This window comes from Elaeis guineensis, chromosome 6 (assembly GCF_000442705.2).
Source record: "Elaeis guineensis isolate ETL-2024a chromosome 6, EG11, whole genome shotgun sequence".
NCBI lineage: Eukaryota > Viridiplantae > Streptophyta > Magnoliopsida > Arecales > Arecaceae > Elaeis > Elaeis guineensis.
This window is the reverse complement of record NC_025998.2, coordinates 119062089-119081189: the sequence shown is the minus strand read 5'-3', so window position 1 is coordinate 119081189 and position 19101 is coordinate 119062089. Positions and strand designations below refer to the sequence as shown.

The window sequence follows — 19101 nt, the reverse complement described above, 5'->3', positions numbered from 1 at the left end:
AGCTTGAGCTGGACTAAATTATAAAAAAAAACAACGCCCAAGATCGACTCGACTTGGCTCGAAGATCAACTGAGCCATACTCGAGCTTAAGTCCGAGTTCGAGCCTTGATCTTAATAAAAAATATGGTTAAAATATGATATAACATAATATTATATATTAAAATAAATTAAGAATATATATTGTAAACAAAATAAAAATATTTAAATATATATATATATATATACACTCAACTAGGCTTGCAAACTTTTGAGCCGAGTTCGGACCCCAATCAAGTTCAAGCAACTTGTGAGCTACTCCGCTCATTTGCATCCCTAAATTTCCACTTCTAATTTGAGTCCTTTACACGAAAATGGAGGTGATGGAATTTGAGTCCTTCCAACCATCAAATTATTCATAACAAGGATTGCCGACACAAAATCGAACCCCATGCTGGTCGATCGGCGATACAAGATGGTATGCCCCCATACCGATTGTATCGGACCCAAACTGATACGAAAACAAGGGATGAACTAGAGAGGAAAAGAGAAAAAGAGGAAAGAGGGAGGGAAGGAGAGAGAAGGTAAGACAGGCCAACCAAGACACCAGTGGTGGCCATCGAAGGGCCGCGAAGGCCGTCGGAGGACCACCAAGGCCTCTCGGGCTCTTCGATCCTCCGCGAGAGAAACTACAAGAACAAAGAGATAGAAAGAGAGGGGAAGGGAGAGAAGAGGGAGCGAAAGGCGGCGAAGAGCCGCCGGAAGGCCGTCGAATGGCCCAAAATAGCCCCTCGATTGTGGGTTTGAAACAAGGGTTCACCCTACTCTCCCCGCCATCTTCCGCTCCCTCCTCCTCTCCCTTTCCCTTTCTTCATCTCTCTCTCTCTTCTCACATCTCACGGAAGATCGGGAGCCCCAAAGGCCTCGATGGCCCTCTAGCAGACTCGACGAGCCGCCACCGGACTTTCCGTTCCCTCCTCTCTCTTCTTATCTTTCCTTCTCCCTTGCTCAATTTTCATCAGTGTTCTAAATCGGATGTCCAAACCATATCGATTAGCCCTTGGTATGGTTTGACACATCCCGAACTGCCCAGTTCGAGATGGTTTGACGAATCCTGATCTATGAGTCTTCTAGTACTAGTAGATCCAATCATCTCCACAAATTACGGCGAGACTCATTTTCACCCCTAAACTCTATTGAAACCTTTTCACTAAAAAGCTAAAATCTTGTAGTGCTTCATTTAGTTTGAGCAAAGGACAAATGTTTTTCTAGATTTTATTGAGTCATTACATCCAATCATTGAATAAGTGATCGTCAAACAATTCTTATTCACAGAACCTTTAAGTTTAGCATGAACTTTGACTGATTAAATAATTATGATTCTAGCATGAATATGAAGTTTCAATTGATTCATAGGGTCTCGACAAGAGAATTCTTATAAAGAGCAAAACTATTGTTAATCAACATTACACAAAGAAAAAAATTCTACTAACAGACAAAAAAATAGAGAAGAGAAAATTCAAGAGGTTTGTAATGATCAATATAAAGAAAGATAGATGAGCCAACTTGATATTTTTGGCATTATCACATAAAGAAGAGATTCTAGATTATTGCTACTTCATATCATTAGGTCCGACTAAATCAAGTACTAAGAAGTATCGAACTTTGCATTGCATACTCGCTGAAATCAATATTTGTGTGTTTCTTCTTGAGCCTTGCAAGATGAAATTCTAATATATGGTTCTTAACAAGGAGTTTCTTTCTCAGAATGATTGATTTCCAAGGATATGTATGGGAGTTGACTATTCACATATTGGGAAGGTTCTTGACACTAGTCTCTTCTGGAGGCCAAGATTTATGGTGTATATTTATTAATATTAGGGTGTGGTGTGTTTGCAATCTCTGCAAACTATTTTTGTGTTGTGAGCGTAAGGTCTTTTTTTTTTTGGCAGTCTGACTTTGGTTGTTATAATTTAGCCAATATGCCGAGGCTTCATAGTAGGGTTTGGTATGTACTATGTAGTACTACTAACAGTTTGTATTCCCTTTCGATTTCTATTTAAGTGAAGCTTTAGCTCCTCTTGTTATCAAAGAAAAGTGGGGGTGTTCTTTGGATTACATATCTTTATCTTAATAAGGAATCTGATTGGTTTGAGGAACATCTCAAGACTGAAGCGATTGCAGATGATATACCTAGCAAATATGTTCCTTCTCATATCAACATATTTTATTATTTAAGGGGATCACGCTTGCCCATTTTTGACTTTTTACTATCATCCAACCACTACAAAAGCTTTTTCTTCTATTCAATGCATAATGACTAAGGACAATTTTGGTTGGTCAATTCAATCCTTCTATTGATGGTCACCAAGTATCATGGTTCCAATAATGATCCTACACATATTTCATGGGCATCTCCCAAGTGGATTTATAAACCTCATGAATTAACTTGGGTTATTGATATTATTTTAGCAATATCAACCACATCTAAGTCAGAATATAAGCTTTTGAGATGCAAGTTTTATCATCTGCATATAGCCTCCCATGAAATACATTTGAGATCCCTACATACATGATCGAAGTTTTTTTTTTCCCCTTTCTGCCTTTGCCGAGATATCAATTTATATCAAGGCATCATTATATGCAATATCAATACATCAGCATAGGGTTCCTCCGGATCATTTATTTCCCCATGATGTATGGACCTAATATTTACATTGGAGGAAAAAAGGAAATTAAGGTGAAAAACACAACAAGCATAGCTTGAAAAGTATAAGGATAAAACATTGCAATCCGCAATTAAACGAGCATATAAAATCCAAACAAAAAGCTTAAAAGACATGTAAAGGATATCCAAAGCCATCTAAGAAAGGAATAGCAAAGACAAGATGGATTCCTTTCACTCAAAAGGATTCGTGTCGCTGTGAGCCCCTGTCTGAGCCGGATGTGGTCTATTGTTTTCCAGCATCCAGTTATTCGTGAGGCTCTTCTTACTCAGCAAATCAGGTAGAAATCAAAACTAAAACAAAGCAAACCCCGACAAAAAACAAAAGAGGAAGAAGAAGAAGAATAAGATTTAGATTCATATAAAAGTGAAATTGAATAAAGAAGGAAATCCTTTTAGGCAAAACAGAAAAAAGACGAAGACTAGAAGATGATGTCTAAGGCTGCTTGGAGGACACCATATGGGAATAGAGATGGAGTCCCCTCAAAAGGGCCTAAGATGGTTGTTGGAAACCCTATCACTGTGCGCCTCCTAACTAAGCCAGATGGTATGATTTCTTGAGACGCCAAACAGTTCCCAGAGATGACCATATGGCTACTCAATGAGGCAGGACAAGAGAGAGAGAGATGGGGGTAGGAGAGGTGAGAGCGTTTGGGACGTGAAGGTCATGCAGCACGGGGATGGATGGATGCTAGGGTTTCGGTTTGCCAAATGGAGTGGTTGCAGCGGTCCAGCACTATGTATACAGCTGGGTTTAGTGCGTGAGCTGCATGCAAGGAATGGAAGGCTATGATCACCATCTTTCTTTTTTTTTTCAGAATACTAGTGGGACACACGATGTCTGTGATTTAGGGACAAAAAGAGTCAATAGCCATGATTTTTTTCTTTTCATTTTCTTTTAATGGTGGTAGTTGTGAAAGTATTATGCTTATTAGATTTGTCATAGCATTGTGAAAGTAATTTTTTTTCTGGCATTGCTTTTCTAGATACTTTAAATGTTATGAGCCATTATCTTTCCAGTTCTTACTTGTCCCATCATAGATACAAAATGCCTTATAGTTTTCTTGACAAAATTTTGACTTAAAGCTGATCAATATTGGTCGGCTAAAGCTAATACTTCGTATGTAAACGAAAATAATTTGCTCATAGGATAGGCTTCGACTGGGGCTAGCCTGCTCTCTTTTTTCGAGTCTTTCCAGATATCAAACTATCATTAGGTCTACTACCTCATGCTACCAGGTTTAGGATTTACTTTAGGCTTAACCTAGATTTGGGCTGGATTTGGACAGGTTGATCTCTCTCTTTCTATATATATATATATATATAGAAAGAGAGAGGAAGAGAGGTAAGGGAGCGAAGTCTTACCAGATAGGAGGAGGAGGTAACTAGGCCTGTTTAGAAAATGAACTCGTGAAGCTAGGATTTTTGCTTATTTCTTTTTTAAAAATTGCTCAATGGCTTAATATCTTGAGGGATAACATCACTCATAACTCAAACTTTTCTGGTACATTATAAGCTAAACCTTTGACCCCTCGCGTCCATGTTAAGAATTCCCATTCCACCAATTCCAAACCAAAGTTATTAGTAGGAACATTTGCATTAAGAAGAATTTAGGCCAACCATGCTTTCCTTTATATATAAAAACAAGTTTCATTCAAAACAGAAAGGCGACTTTTAAGAGGGATAGCTACCAAAATATGCAAATACAGTCAACTAACCAAAATATGCCATCCAATCCAATATCACCTAAACATAAAAATCAAACTAACATTAATGTTTAGCAAATTCATAAAAAATTAAATGTTTTGATAAAAATAAGAGATAAAACCAATCAATTATAAACCGATGAAAAATAAGCACCCCTTTTTCAAAATTAATCTAATTAACCATTTCCACACATCGTTGTAGATTCCTAACCCTAAATATTGGTTTTCAAGGCCAACTCTAGCCCTAAGGTTCCTCTAATTCTATATCAATTCCATGCTATTGATTCAATCTAAAAGGATAATAAGGAAAGGATTTGTCTTAATCAAAAGACCAAGTAGATACCAAGGCACCAAACTATCTTTCTCCTTGTCCAATAAGTCGCTCTCCTCCAACTTAATTCCATTAACTATTAGAATTAGGGCAAGTACAAGAGAGAAGTAGAGAGACAGAGAGGTTGATTGAGGAATAGAGATGAAAAATACAGAAATAGAGAGAGGAAAGTATTGGAGAAAGAGATAGGAAGAAGGAAGAAAGGGCATGGGTGAATGGGAGAGTGAGAGAGGTAGATTTCGTTATGAAGAAAGTGGAATTGAAGACAAATCCTCTGTGCTGTGTTGAGAAATGGTGCACCAAAGATGCAAAGGATGGCTTTCCATTAGATAAGAAGGGTTCAATGCATCATCAGCCTAAAATACTCTTAACATATAATGAACCAGTTACCTTGGGTACTCTTTAAGTGTTTTATAAAGCTTCTCAATTGTTGGAAGCTTTTGCTAGGCCGTGCTAAGCTATGTTGGTCCATACCGGCATAGACCAACATGGTATATATTTGTAATATCAATATTTTCTCTGTCTTTAGATGAAAAGCCCAACATGGATCGAAATTGTGGAATTCAGTTTTTTCTTCATTTTCTGATCAAACAATTGGATATATCCTAGTTGTTTTTATTATTTAAGGCTATCAATTAAGTGCTGAAAATTTATTTCAGTTTGTCTTATATCCATCGACTATGAAAACTTTTAGAGTTCCAATAGCAAACACTAGAGCTTTTGCAGATGCTTGAATCTTAAGATAAACTTTTTGTACTCAAAACTCCTTAAAAATGATAGGAAACATGTCATTACAAAATCTTATATCAATCCTAACCACTAGATCCAAAGAGTTCTCATACTATCCTTGAAACCATTCTCTTCCCTTCCTACAAAATCTTAGCCATTGAGAACTAAAGAGACACAAGAAGCACAAATATTAAATCCTATCCCATAAACCCAAATATCTCATTGATCCCTTTCTTCACACTCTAGCTAATATAATAAACCTACCTCTTACATTTAAGGGTATCATATCCCTAATTCAGTCATAGCCCTTGAAGCATCCTCTCTCTCTGTAAATACCTCTTATTCTAGCTAAACTGAAAGATAAATAGAAAAATCAGAAAGCCTTGGAAAGACTCCAAAATTTCTCTTAAAAAACCTTAGATTTGCTGCACGTACTACAAATGGCTCTGCATAGCCAGATGTTTGCTTGGGACGCCTTTGCATGCAAGGCCATTAGTCTCGTGTCTGCATATGCACCCTTTAAATATGAATTCTTCTTCAAGTGTACTCTCATATAAATACTACCTCAACCACTGAATCGACAAAAGTTTAATCACAAAACATAACCAATAAAATATGTGTTTATTTATTATTTCACACATACAAAATCCCAAAAGCATGGTTTACACTATCAAAGAATCTTTAGCATCTCTTATCTAAACAATATCACCATTATATATAATTAAATATCCCTTTTAACCATGCCATGGTGCCAATGAGAGTAGAGCCTCAGGTTGGTATACCAGTACCAATATAAGTTCTACTCACACAACTCTTAATATCTTTTGTCATTCATGATCAGCAATACCAGAATTTCTCCACAAGGTTAAATAGGAAATTGCAATATCCATCAAATGCACAATGAAATTTGTGTTGGCCCCAACAGGAACAAATCAAATTACATGTGCAGGCCAAAGCAGGTTAAGTTTACAAAGTTGTTGATTTAATTTGTATTTAGGTTGCATCCACATTAATTATACGCGTCATCACAAAATACACTTCTTTCATGTGTTTAACTTGAAACTTAAAATTGGTATATGAATAGTTAGCTTAATGCCATTTCTTGACATATCTCTATGTTGCAGCTGTTCCAAGCACATGCATCAAGGGCATTCCAAACCTTACACATATGTAGCTCACATTTAGAAGGTTTTCATGAGTAAATCAAAGCAGTCCATCTATTTGCTATCTGCATGAGGCCCACAATAATCAGATGTCTCGCAACTGACACCCTTATCTATCAGAATCATCCCCCACAGGTCTTTTCTTATTTGCTTTAATTATTCAAACTTTAAAGGACAATTGTGAAAGGAATTTCTGACACTCCCCATGAGATCATGTGCAGATGCATGAAACAAGAAATCAGTTCCTTCCAAAGATGGGCAAGTAAATAGTTACTTAGGAAATTGATGCAGTTTCCTACCTGACCAAAAGGAATGCACTTGCTGCCAGGCACATGACCACTTCTAATTCCCTTCCGTGGCTCTAGAGCTATGCCATCAAACCTGAGATACAACCAGGCATCTTTATAAAACCAACAAGGTTATGAATACATGCATGACATGAAAGATGGAAATAAAAGGATGCACCACCAGTACAAGAACTGAAATGTGTGACGACCAAAACATTGCCTGGCATGAAGAGACATGCATGGTATTTTAGGTCAAATTCAAGTTTCTTTCTTTGTTTTTTGTGCCAAAATTTAAAACCCTCGGCACAAACATCAAAACCTAAAGATCAAATTTCATGCAACAATGATAACTGAACATGATACAGATTGCTATTTCCTAGTTGAGACTCAAGCGTCTTGCTATCCTCTTAAACAACTTGTGCCTAATCTATGAAATTTTTCTGCTAACTCCCCACAGCTGCTCCATATAGCTGGAAGACATTCATAAGGCTTTCTTCACTCATATGCTAACAAAACCAGTCATCCTCATTTTTTAATTCCCAAAAAAACGAAAATAAGTTCATAAAATATATTGATAAATCAAAATTACAACCCATCAATGCATGTTTTTCAAACCTTTCGATGTTAAAAATGATATTAGAGTGAAAGCAAATCCAAGGGGTGTCACACATTGATGGCAATCGAATTTGCAAAGCAAATAGGCTCCCGGTTAGTGTTCAAGTCTCACATGTCCTTAATATATCGAATGTAAAGAAAAATGCAAGGTGTAATAACTCTCCTGGAACAAATGATAATGAGCTTCAATGAATAAGGATGTTTGTCAACAAGAAACTAAAAATTTTCATGTCAAAAGGCTTCCTTGAACACAAATAAAAAGGAAATCTAATTTCAAGAGATATCTCAAAAACAACTATATTAAGAATCAAGAAAACAATGGTTTTCTTGGTTGCTCCATTCTGCTGGAAATGAGAGAAGAAGAAATCTCTATGCTAACCTGAAATAATTATATAAAAATCCCTAAAGGTAATGTTATTTTTTGTAACTATTAAAAAAAACCAATAAAAAGTAGTTGGAAAAGTATGACAGGCAACCTTGTATGTCAGCTAATATGGTTACTGTGAGGAGCAACAAGGAGCGTGACAGGAAACCTAGAAGCAACAAGATGAAACCAAGCAAATTGACAGATAATGTGGTCAAAATGGTAAACAAATTCCAAGTAGTGGGGCAACTGGTCAACTGCACTTAAAAACCAGTTACTAAATGATATTAAACACAACTTCATTAGGATGATGGTTTCAAATATTAGCCTGTGCTGGCCGGTATGCAGCATGCGGGGGTCGGTACTGATAGCTAACATAGGTCAGCATCTAGGACCACTTGTGGCTATGTCCGATACATGTCAGGTATTAATACATGTTGGATATGGCCCCAATATGTGCCTACTATGGAAAACAAGAATCTCAATTTTCTTTTTATAATTAAACCAGGACCTAGACGGTGCTAGGTTATGTCAAAATACTTCTAAGATACTCCTGGGATATTCCGGAATACTTCTAAGATGCTGGTGGGTCATTCAATTCAGATCATGTGGGTTTTGAATCCAAATTTGCTCCACACTCACTAAATGCTAAGTTAGCAGTTGGCCTGCATGTTTGTCGTGTCCTATTCTCTTATGCCCTAATTAAGAGAAGAGAAGAGAAGAGAAGAGAGGAGAGAAAGAGATGTGTTGGAAAATATGTTCAAAAACCAATTATCAGTCTGTTGACGATTATGCTCATATTTGTAATTATATATGAATTTTCACTAATAAAAATTATTTGATATTTTTGTCATAATTTCTCTATTTTATTTCGAACTCCTGTATTGTGATGAAGTCCTTAGGACTATATTTAATCAACAAAATAGGATTTGTCGCTTAGTCCTTAAAAGATCAAATGATATACTATTAATAGGATGATAGTAATATCAAGTACAGGTCGTTGTATGCCATATGAATTGGTTGTCCTCTTAACCAAAGAGTATGGAGACACTAGTATGGCATGCAGATGGAATATAAGAGTACATTCGCATCAAACGTGACCATTTGCTGAGCACTGTGCTGTCAAGAGTAGCTCGTGAAAGGTATGGGTATAAGTGTCCCTCAAACATGAGATCACTACGGTGACTTGTAAGCAACTCACTGTACTTTAGTACCGGACCATCTAAATTTTTAATTCAGTAACGGAAGGTTACTACGTACAGTCAAGTATTTATCAAGTTGGTGTGTGAGTCAAGATGGAATTGACTTCTCTGAATTAGTAGGAGATATGCATCAATGTATTTCAATTTAGTAAAACCTTAGTCAGGATAATCCATGTGATGGATTTGAAAGGTTGAAATACAATGTGGTCAACTATATTAGGGTTGACAATCAAACCCTAGGTCACCTTGAGCATTAGGATCAAAAAGATGAATTATACAGTAACCATATGCCAATAGATTCTAGAATGTTGCTTTACAATCCTTCGGCCTATCCAGATGTCGGATCCCATTGCTAGATGGTTACATCGATTAGTATAAAAAATTATCCTATGCTACCGGCTTAGGTTCGAACCTATGGGGTCACACACATTAGAAGATTCGATCAGATCTGATGGTTAAAGAGTCCAATTGGATTGTGACTATGGTGAAGAGTCCCACTGAGATTGGGACTCTGGAGGAGAATCCTACTGGATTGGGACTCTACTATTAAAGAAGAATTAATTAGTAATTAGATTACTAATTAACTCAATTTGATTGAGCAAACAGCTTTGAATCAAGTCTAATTGAATTAGATTCAGTTTGACTTAGATTGGATTTGATTTGATCAAGCTTGATTGTAAGAGAAATTTGATCCTGATTTGATCAGGACTTGGGCTCAGCTAATTCCTAATTGGGTTAAAAATTTATTGAGATGATTGGACTCCTAATCAGATTAGGTTTATTTCTATTACTGGGTTCGAATCGGATTTGATTTGGCTTAGAATTAATTTGGAAATGAAGAGTCCCAGTCAGTAGGGACTCTATCCTCTTCTCTTGCACCACCCTGGACCCATGCCTTTATTCTCAACACCAAAATAGTTTTGGCATAAGATTTTTGGCATGAAGAATGTGGGCCCAGTAAGGGTGGGCGGCATAACATGATGAGTCATAATCTTATCTCCTGCCTAATTCGAATGCAATCCGAATTAGAGATAAGGAAATAAGAAGGAAAGAGATTTTTCAAGTTTGGAAAGAAGGGAGGTGCCAATTAATTTTTTCCTCTTTTTCCTTGAAGAGTTTTTGGGCATGTGAAAGATCAGATCTCCTTCATCACGCCAAAAGCTATTTCCAAAAATTTTGGGATGCCCAAATTGTTTTGGCATGGACTCTATTGGTGCCCTCTCCTTTTGACCAAAAACCCTAGCCCTTGTCTATATAAAGGCGGCTCCAATAGTAGACACCTCATATGTTCTCCTTGCTGATTTTTATTTTTCTCCAGAGCTCCTCCTCTCCTCTTCCTTCTCCAAATATTCTCTTTCTTTGGAGCGTCCAAGAGGTCAAACGAAGAAGAGGAGTTCAGCCTTTCTAGATCCTTGCAAGCTAGCACTTTCAAGAAGCCTGATCTGCACCGATCTTCGTGTGGACGATCTGTAGAGGCCGGACAACTTCGTACGACTGTGAGCAACCTGAAGGAGCACCTATCCAAATATTGGACCAGCAGAGATCATCAACTTACAGTTCGGTAATTGTTTCTGAACTTATTTGATCGTTATTGATAGATCTAACAGTTAGATCTAGATCGCAGCTTCGATTAGATCAATGCAAGTTTTATTTTCAGATCTTATATGCATGTTAAATCATATTATAGGTCTTGGCATGGTAGACTATATTAGATCTTATACATGTAAATTAAGTTAAATTGTTTAATCTAATAGTTCCGATACATAAAATTTTAAAATTTCATACATAGTACTGCCAGTATTTCCATCAAGATGGAATTAAGGTTGGGTGGGAAGTGGAGGCTATGGAGAAGCACTAACAGCAAGACATACGGAGCAGAACACTGGCAGCATCACACTTGTCGAATTTCTCACTCGTGTGTATCAGATGATGATTAGCGTTAAATCCTCAAGCTCTTTTTTGCTTGGGAGGGGGGAAATAGTACCATGATTTCTACAAATGTTTTCCTTGTTGTGATGCTTTTTTCAATATTGCTACATTCATTCTTTTCTCATGTTGTTCCATTTACTTTTCTAAAATGATAGAATTTTTAATCCATTGCTGGCTTGCTGCATTTATATGTCCAGGATAATATGAATTTGCTGCATTTATCTCTAGCAAATTTTATATATTTCCCTGATTTATTTTTATTATATTGTTAATTTTATTAAATTTTCGTTTTGTGTTAAATTTGTTAGTAAAAAAGATACAGAACACTCAAATTTTATGGGTAGTGGTAGCCCCATTGCTAGTCAAAATGACCATAATCTTTGGAAGTAGGTTAAAGAGTTAGATAAGTGAAGATGAGGACAAGGAATACTAAATTCCAATGGAACTATTGTCTTCAAGTTTTTAAGTATTTTATTTGGAGAGTTTACATATATTTGGTGAGAAACACTGAAACAGAACCAGTTGCTCGAAGGTGATGAAAATATTTTGGAGATGAGAAAGGTGGTGGAAGAAACTGAATTGAGGGTGAAGATTTCTATATACCTGTACATGTTACATCTTCCAATGCAATTTTAGGAGGCATAGGTACATAACGCATTGAGACATCTAGGCAAAAGGCTTTAGAAACTTGGAAATGAAAGGCAATGTCCATATCAAACAATCATTTCGAGTTTCTAATATAGAGAATCTTAATAGTTAGATTGTGAGGGTGTTTCATTTAACTGGCTTTCAATTTCACCTTGCAAGGAACCCTTATTATTTCAGCTTACATGCTTCCGCTGTAAACAATTCAACTTATTTGCCATGGGTTAACTCATTGAGGACTAAAGAGGGGACAAACATAAAAAAATTGTTGGAAATAATGAAGAAAACATAGATGGAAGAAGGAACCAAGCATTGACATGATGGATGGAAAGATGCACAAGGAGGCTACGGATCAATTTTTTCTGCAGTAATAGAAAGTCAACCTATTTTTTTGAAAGCTATTTATCATGAAGGAGAGTACAAAGATGGGTTCTACATGGCTAACTTGTTTGGCAAAACCAATGCAGATGTTGGACCCCCAAATGTGGTGCAGGTGATATAAGTAATGCTTGAACATTCAAGGCCGCATGATTGCTTGTTGACGCTCAGAGATGCACATAATTTTTGGACACCATGCACAATGCACACCCTTAATCTTGATCTGAAGATTACATTACATTTGTTGTCGGGAATGAGATGGTTATCAGGAATTTCATTATGAAACACTCAATGGAGCCAGCAATTCTCAATGAATTTGTGAACTTGAAGATGCTTGCAATTGTTGATACACACCATGCTTCAGTGATTTCAAAAGATCTAAGAAAATAAATCATGGTCTACAATTTACGGTCTTTACTCACAAGTGGGCTTGTCATGGGAGGATGACATTGAGAAGGAATCGTTTGTGAAAAAGAAAGTCCTTGATGATTTACGATGGAACAAAATTGATTACATACTTTCCTTTAGCCAGCCCATATATGAAATGTTACAAATTGCCAATACAGATAAGCCAACTATTCAATTATTCTATGATATGTGGGACTTAATGATAGACAAGGTAAAGATGCAAATATGTCGACATGAAATGAAGAAGGAAGATGATGATTCAACCTTTAATAAAGTGTGATGCACAATGTTTTAGTTGATCCATGGTATAAAGAAAGACCATTTCACTTGGCAAATCCACTAATACAAGATAACTCCTTAACTTCCTAAGTTGCAAAATGTTTTTTTTTCCTATGGTTATATAATCATAGTTCATGAATTAATTCTCATTTCATTTATAATAGAGCAACTTGAACTGATGAGGCTCCAAACCGTGTTTCTTCACAAAAGAATTTGGAGATTCCTCATATCAGAAACAAGACATGAAAAGATACTTTGTAATTCAGAGGAGAGAAGAATGGGAACTTGTCAACAGCTTGAGTAGACATTGCTAATCAAGAATCATAGAGGGATTTTGGATCCAAAGCAATGATGGGTAGTCGTAGGTCTTCTGAATCCTTGTTCAAAGTTTTTGGCTTTAAAACTATTTGGACAACCAACCTCCTCTTCATTTTGTAAGAGGAATTGGAACACTTATTCCTTTATTCACTCAAAGATAAAAGCAAAAATAACGCCACAATATGCTGAAGATTTGGTATTTGTGCGCACAGATCTTCATCTTTTATCAAGGAGCAGTTAAGATTACATGAAAAAAGAAAGCATGATCTGGGATGTTGGAGAAGATGACTTTGATTCATTCGAGAGTGCCAGATGACTCTGCTTACAGATCTCTCACTTAATGAGCCAGGTATGGGGGCTGTGATATTGATTGATGAAGGCAATGGCAATGATGGTGTGCCCATTGAAGATAAACCTCCTTTTAATTGTTCTTTTTGGGTACAGAATGAGTGGAGGAGCTTCTTTTCTTTTTGATTATCGTTAACATTTCGATGATGAACACAATGGATTATGAACTTGCTATAATAGGAAGTATGAACCAGAACATTGTAACTGATCTTATAAATTGTAACATTGAAAGTCGATATATAGTGTTTTATGATAAACTATGAAAGTATGAATGTTTTTCCTGACATATATGTAATATGTGTGTATCTATACATATACAACATATACTATTACTGTCATATATTAACCATATTATGTCCTATTTTTCCCAGATTTAATTTATTGACATATCAATATAATGTTGTATCTACATCCACGTCCATATTTGTGCTTCTAAGTCAGCATGGCGCCTATTAAATATCTTATATTTTGATTATTAAATTGCTTCTAGTATACATTTGGGGTTTTTGCAAAAAATGGCATATGCGCTCGCATGGCCCAAAATAAGTTGGCAACCAGCATTATAAACCTTAATCAGGACACTGACTTGATAATGAGTTAGCTGTCAAAGCTGAATAACACAAAAAAAAAAAAAAAAAGAAGAAGAAGATCCAAGCGGCAAAGTAAAGGTTTTTATGAAATAATAAGCAATGACCATTCATAATGCAAAGACATGGCAAAAGAGCAACATTTAAAACTTACTCTTTCAAGGGTTATTTAGAAAGGGGAAATGATGGCTCAAAGTGCAATATGCATCATGTGTGATGCTAGGGAGACTAGGATCCTTCAAACTTTGGCAAAATATTGGATAAGGGTAACAAACATGTGAAAATAAATTAGATGGAAGCGCATAAAAGGAAGAGACTGAGATGGCGAAGGAAGTGAGTGCATCTAATTTAACATTATTAAACTCATAACGACTCAAAAAATTGTGAGCCCAAAGCAAAATAATGAATTCTCTCCAATTTTTTTACTATTACAACAATTCTGAGCTGATTCCACATGAAGACTTAGGGTATTACTAGCAATATTTCTTGGTATTGCAAAGAATTTTGAGTTGATTACATGTAGAGACTAAGAGTCTTATAAATAATATCTAACAAGGCAAAAGCTTTATCTCATATGCATAGTGAAATATTTTTAATTGCCTTTAACATTACTTAATTCTGTCTGGCTGCTTCATGAGTTTTATTCAACTTGGCAAAAATGATGGCACGATCTTCTGTCCTATGCATATCTTTGTTGGTGGAAGGCTCCCACTGTTTGCAGGGTATACCAGATTTTATCCATCAAGTATGAATATATTATGTGATTGCCAACATGACACCCTAGCAACACACACACTAATAAAAAAAATATGGTGCAGTTTTGGTTGTTATTATTTTTTAGGTACAAAAGCTCCTTCCCACCTCTGACTTGGATAAGGCCTTTCATAGAATCTATCATTCTATACTGCTGCTTTGCATATACATACAAACATTTCTCTTTCAAACCTCAGGTGATACTGTGAAATAAAAGTGATGCACAAAACATACTTTCTTAAAGACACAAAGTTATGAATATGAATAAATTTTGTAGAATGATGATTGCTCTAGCATGGCTGGGAAGGAACTTAGAGACCACAAAATTAAACATCTTTTGCTAGGACAGTATATAAAAGGAAAGTTTCAACAAAAAGACTTCCAAAAAGTAGTGAGAAGACAGTGACACCTTAAACTCTAGAGGAGTTGAACACAACCTTCAATAAGAACTCTTGAAGAAACAGAATCCATGAAGCCAACCATAAACATATGAGAGACTGTTCTTAATGCTTACAGTTACTAGTAACATCAACTTACCATAAGCATGACCAACAAATCTTACCTAATTTATTTGAGTCAGCTTCATCAATCCTTGATTTCTTCATTGAAGGATACAATTCTTCTGCTCAAAAATTTTTATCTTCTTCTACACCTTTCAGAATTTTCTTGGATTTTTTCCTTCTTTTCCATAATCATTGCATACAAATTTGAGCCCCTCTCTTTATCATGACACCTTGTGGAGCACCAACAACTATATCACCTCAAGAGTTTTAACCACTCTGTCCTGTACTGTTGCAGCTTCTGACTTGCTTTGATTCGTGGTTCTATGTTTCAATATTAACCTTTAAAGATTGCGTTAAGAGGATCTAGTTTTGAAGATTATGGATGATACCTTCAATTAGATGGATAAAAGAAGATACATCAAGAGATGACAATAACAGAGGTCAAGCACTTATAGGGGCCCACTTCTCTCTAAATTGTGTTATAGACAACTAAACTTCCATAGTCCAAGAATGTATCCATGCCACCTTGCCACATCTTATCACGACAACTTATTTGAAATTCACAACTTTCATAGCTTCAATGAGGTCAGAGGTCCTTTCATTTTTTGAAATGCATAGATGAACTAATTGCTCAAATCAATTGATCTAGCCAATATCAAGTTTGCTTTTGCAATGAAAATTTATGTACATTCAGATGGAAAAGACAAATTCAATAAATTATGTGTCTTTGTTTGCTTCTAGGATGAAAAGAACTAATGGTCTTTATTTTTCAATCTTTTTTGGATAAGTAAAAGCATTTCAATCAAGAAAAGTTTAGTTAGTATACGTTATAGACTTCATATTCTTTATAAAATTGCATATATATCACATGAGAATAAGAGTATTAGTGGCATCAATATATAACCAGAGAATATTTTGCCATTAAGTTATAGTTCATATATTTTTAATAAAGTGGAAAAGCTTGAGCGAGATCAACTATAACCATACAGAACAACTCACATGCATACATGATAAAAACTTATATCTTTCCTCTATAGAGGATAATAGAATATAGAACAATAGATACCATGCACTTACCTAGGCTTTGATCGAGCATCTATATGTTGATGTGTTTGATCATTAATGTTTTGTTTCACCTGAAACACACAAGTCATTTGATTTGTTTATTTTTTTTTTAAAAAAAAAAAGAAAGATCATGAGAAAAATTAAGTTACAAAAGCAATTACCATGAAGCCAGAATAAATCAAAACTAACTAAATAAATAAACGGATCTTATATAGGTCTCTTTTCGTAGTCATGTATACATTTGGAATTCAAAATTCAAGCACTCAAAGCATCATTGCCTCACAAATATTATTAGGAACAAAACTAATATATGATGTGCCTGCACGTATGTAGTAATACAAGCAATCAAATCAGGGTACCACAAACTTTTCATGCAAAAAATTAGAAACCTCTTATAACATTAATAAGTATTGTTTTATTATATCCTAGTTATATCTAATATTCATTATATATTAGTTATATTATTATAATAATCATAATCATATTATATAATAATAATTATAATATGAAACTCTATATTATAATATTTTATTTGTATGAGTATAATTATTATAAAGTAATGATATTATTATATGATTATTATGACATGATCCTCATAATTATTATAGTAATTGCACTATTCTAAAATTAGTTCACACTAAAATAGTTATATGTTTGTAGCATGTGTTATTATGATAATTTGTATAATAATAATTAGATATATTATGATGATAATAACAAACATATATTTTATAATTCATATGATAATAATTAACAATTATTATAGCATAGTTACTAAAATATAATTATGATTATTTTCATAATATTATATATAGAATATAATATGAGTCACTGTGATATAACAATAGCATTATTAGTATACTCTAATCCTAATAACAATATTGTTAAATGATTATTATATTAATTATTACAATGACATACTATTATAAATTATTTATATTAACATACTATTATAAATTATATGCATTGGTAATAATTATAATTTATATTTTATAGCATATATTATTAAAATAAAATAACTGATATTTAGTATATTAATATAATATGGAAATATAATTTTATCTAAGCTGTTAAGAGATGGATCGGATAGGATTTGCAACCGTAGATGCCATTAGTACCAAGGCATCTTTAACCGCAATACAAAATGCAACTTTTGAGAATTTTTATGCAATGAAAATTGCAAGTAGCAATTGAAGTGCAAACAACCAAACAAACAGTCCCTCAAAACCATTGCTGTAGTCAAGTGGGAAAAATGATGAAACTCAAAGGATGGCAATAAAAATATTACCATCTAAGCTGATCTTTATCAAAGAAAAAGAGGCTTAGAAAACGGCAAAAGGAAATAATGATGCTAGATAAAGAAGAACCAAACAAAAGGTACAGCTAGATCAGCTTAAGTTCATCATTCACATAATGCATGCCTGAAGTCCTAGGAAACAACTTTTTTTTTTTATTTGAACACTACTGGTTTCTTAGTTTAAACCAGGTAAATGAAACTCTTAGATCACATAATGTATAATCCTGAAGCTAAACAAAAAAAATACTTAATAAAATAAACTGAAGTTCCTAAATTAGCCTTCACAAGTAAACCTACTGTATCACACAATCGTGATGCTTAAACTCTATGGAACAAAGGACTCCCCTCTGAATAAATCTGAATTAGTGAAACTAAATTTTTTAATGGATAATTATACTTAAAATGCAAAAAAAAAAAGGTCAGAGAAAGCATGAAAAAGAAATGAAGACTATCTGTTTCTAACCTTGCTATGTTCAACAAAACTGATATACATTTTAATACAACAAAAATGATATTGACAACTAGGCAGATAGGCACACAACCAATCTAGCTCTTAATAATTTTCAACCCTTGTCATTTGTTGGTCAGGGTATTTGGATGCAATTCAATAAGGAATAAGGATTGATGATAATAACAAAGAATTAACACAGTCAAGTAGAAATATATACAGCTTATCTCATGCCACCCTCTTTAGGATGACTAATTCATCCCCGAAGAACCACAACGGCACTTTTTGTATGCTCATGTCTAAATTCTACGATAACCTTACTGAAAACCTCACATCTAATAGTCCACTGGATGTCCTCAGATCCATTTCATGGAAATTCATTCATCTTACATATCTAGATAATACAAAGAGACGGTACCACAATGAGCATAAATGAATTGCTCTCAAACTATACAATAATTCAGCTCAAAAGTACAATTGAAGCAAAAGATGTTAAAAAGTGGAAGCCATGTGCCTAAAGTAAGAAGTGCACAGTTTAGCTCCACAAAATATTAAGCATATTCTTCACTTTAAGAACAGAAGAATGATGCAAATTGCAAGATAATTCCCTTTTAATCTTCTCAATTTAATAGCCACCAGCTTGTCCTTAACTCAAAGTAAACTATGCACCTTCTCTTCCATAAGTCCCACATCGATACGCTAGAAACAAGTTTTGACAAGAATCACTGCAAAGCTATACAATAAGACATTGCACGCCCAACAATGTCAGAGGCAAAAGGAAAAAGAAGTAGATCAAACATATCCAGCCACCTACGAATAAGTGACTACTAATGTCTTCACCACTCAAACATATGGCACAAAAGTGGCACAAAAATCTATACATATTGGTATTGCATTTCTGCAAGTACTCACAATTCAAAATTATTAGCTAGTGAGAAATAAAATAAACTTTAATTGATGCCTCATCACTACAGATATCGACATTGAGATAATCTAGAAAAGATAATGCGAATCCCCTATTACAAATCTTGTCTTCTTCTTTCTA

The 19101-nt window shown here is 34.8% G+C and overlaps 1 protein-coding gene and 2 non-coding genes across 4 annotated transcripts in view; all 3 read right to left on the bottom strand.

Moving 5' to 3' along the window:
• The window catches only part of LOC105046766 (thiosulfate/3-mercaptopyruvate sulfurtransferase 2), a 41662-nt gene that overhangs the window by 5237 nt on the left and 17324 nt on the right, over positions 1 to 19101 (bottom strand). For both annotated transcript variants that reach the window (XR_012142177.1, XM_073259658.1), the window contains exons 8-9: positions 16324 to 16382; positions 6930 to 7011 (exon numbers count right to left, since the gene is read on the bottom strand). Coding sequence is in view for 1 of the 2 variants with exons in the window: in XM_073259658.1 (XP_073115759.1) it covers positions 6930 to 7011; positions 16324 to 16382 (141 nt within the window). In the remaining variant the exon portion in view is untranslated. The remainder of the gene's footprint in view (positions 1 to 6929; positions 7012 to 16323; positions 16383 to 19101) is intronic.
• Positions 2824 to 2964, bottom strand: LOC114914354 (small nucleolar RNA snoR138). Its single transcript, XR_003801246.1, has one exon. It is a non-coding gene; the product is annotated as a small nucleolar RNA snoR138 (small nucleolar RNA).
• LOC114914351 (small nucleolar RNA U19) lies at positions 3132 to 3247 on the bottom strand. Its single transcript, XR_003801243.1, has one exon. It is a non-coding gene; the product is annotated as a small nucleolar RNA U19 (small nucleolar RNA).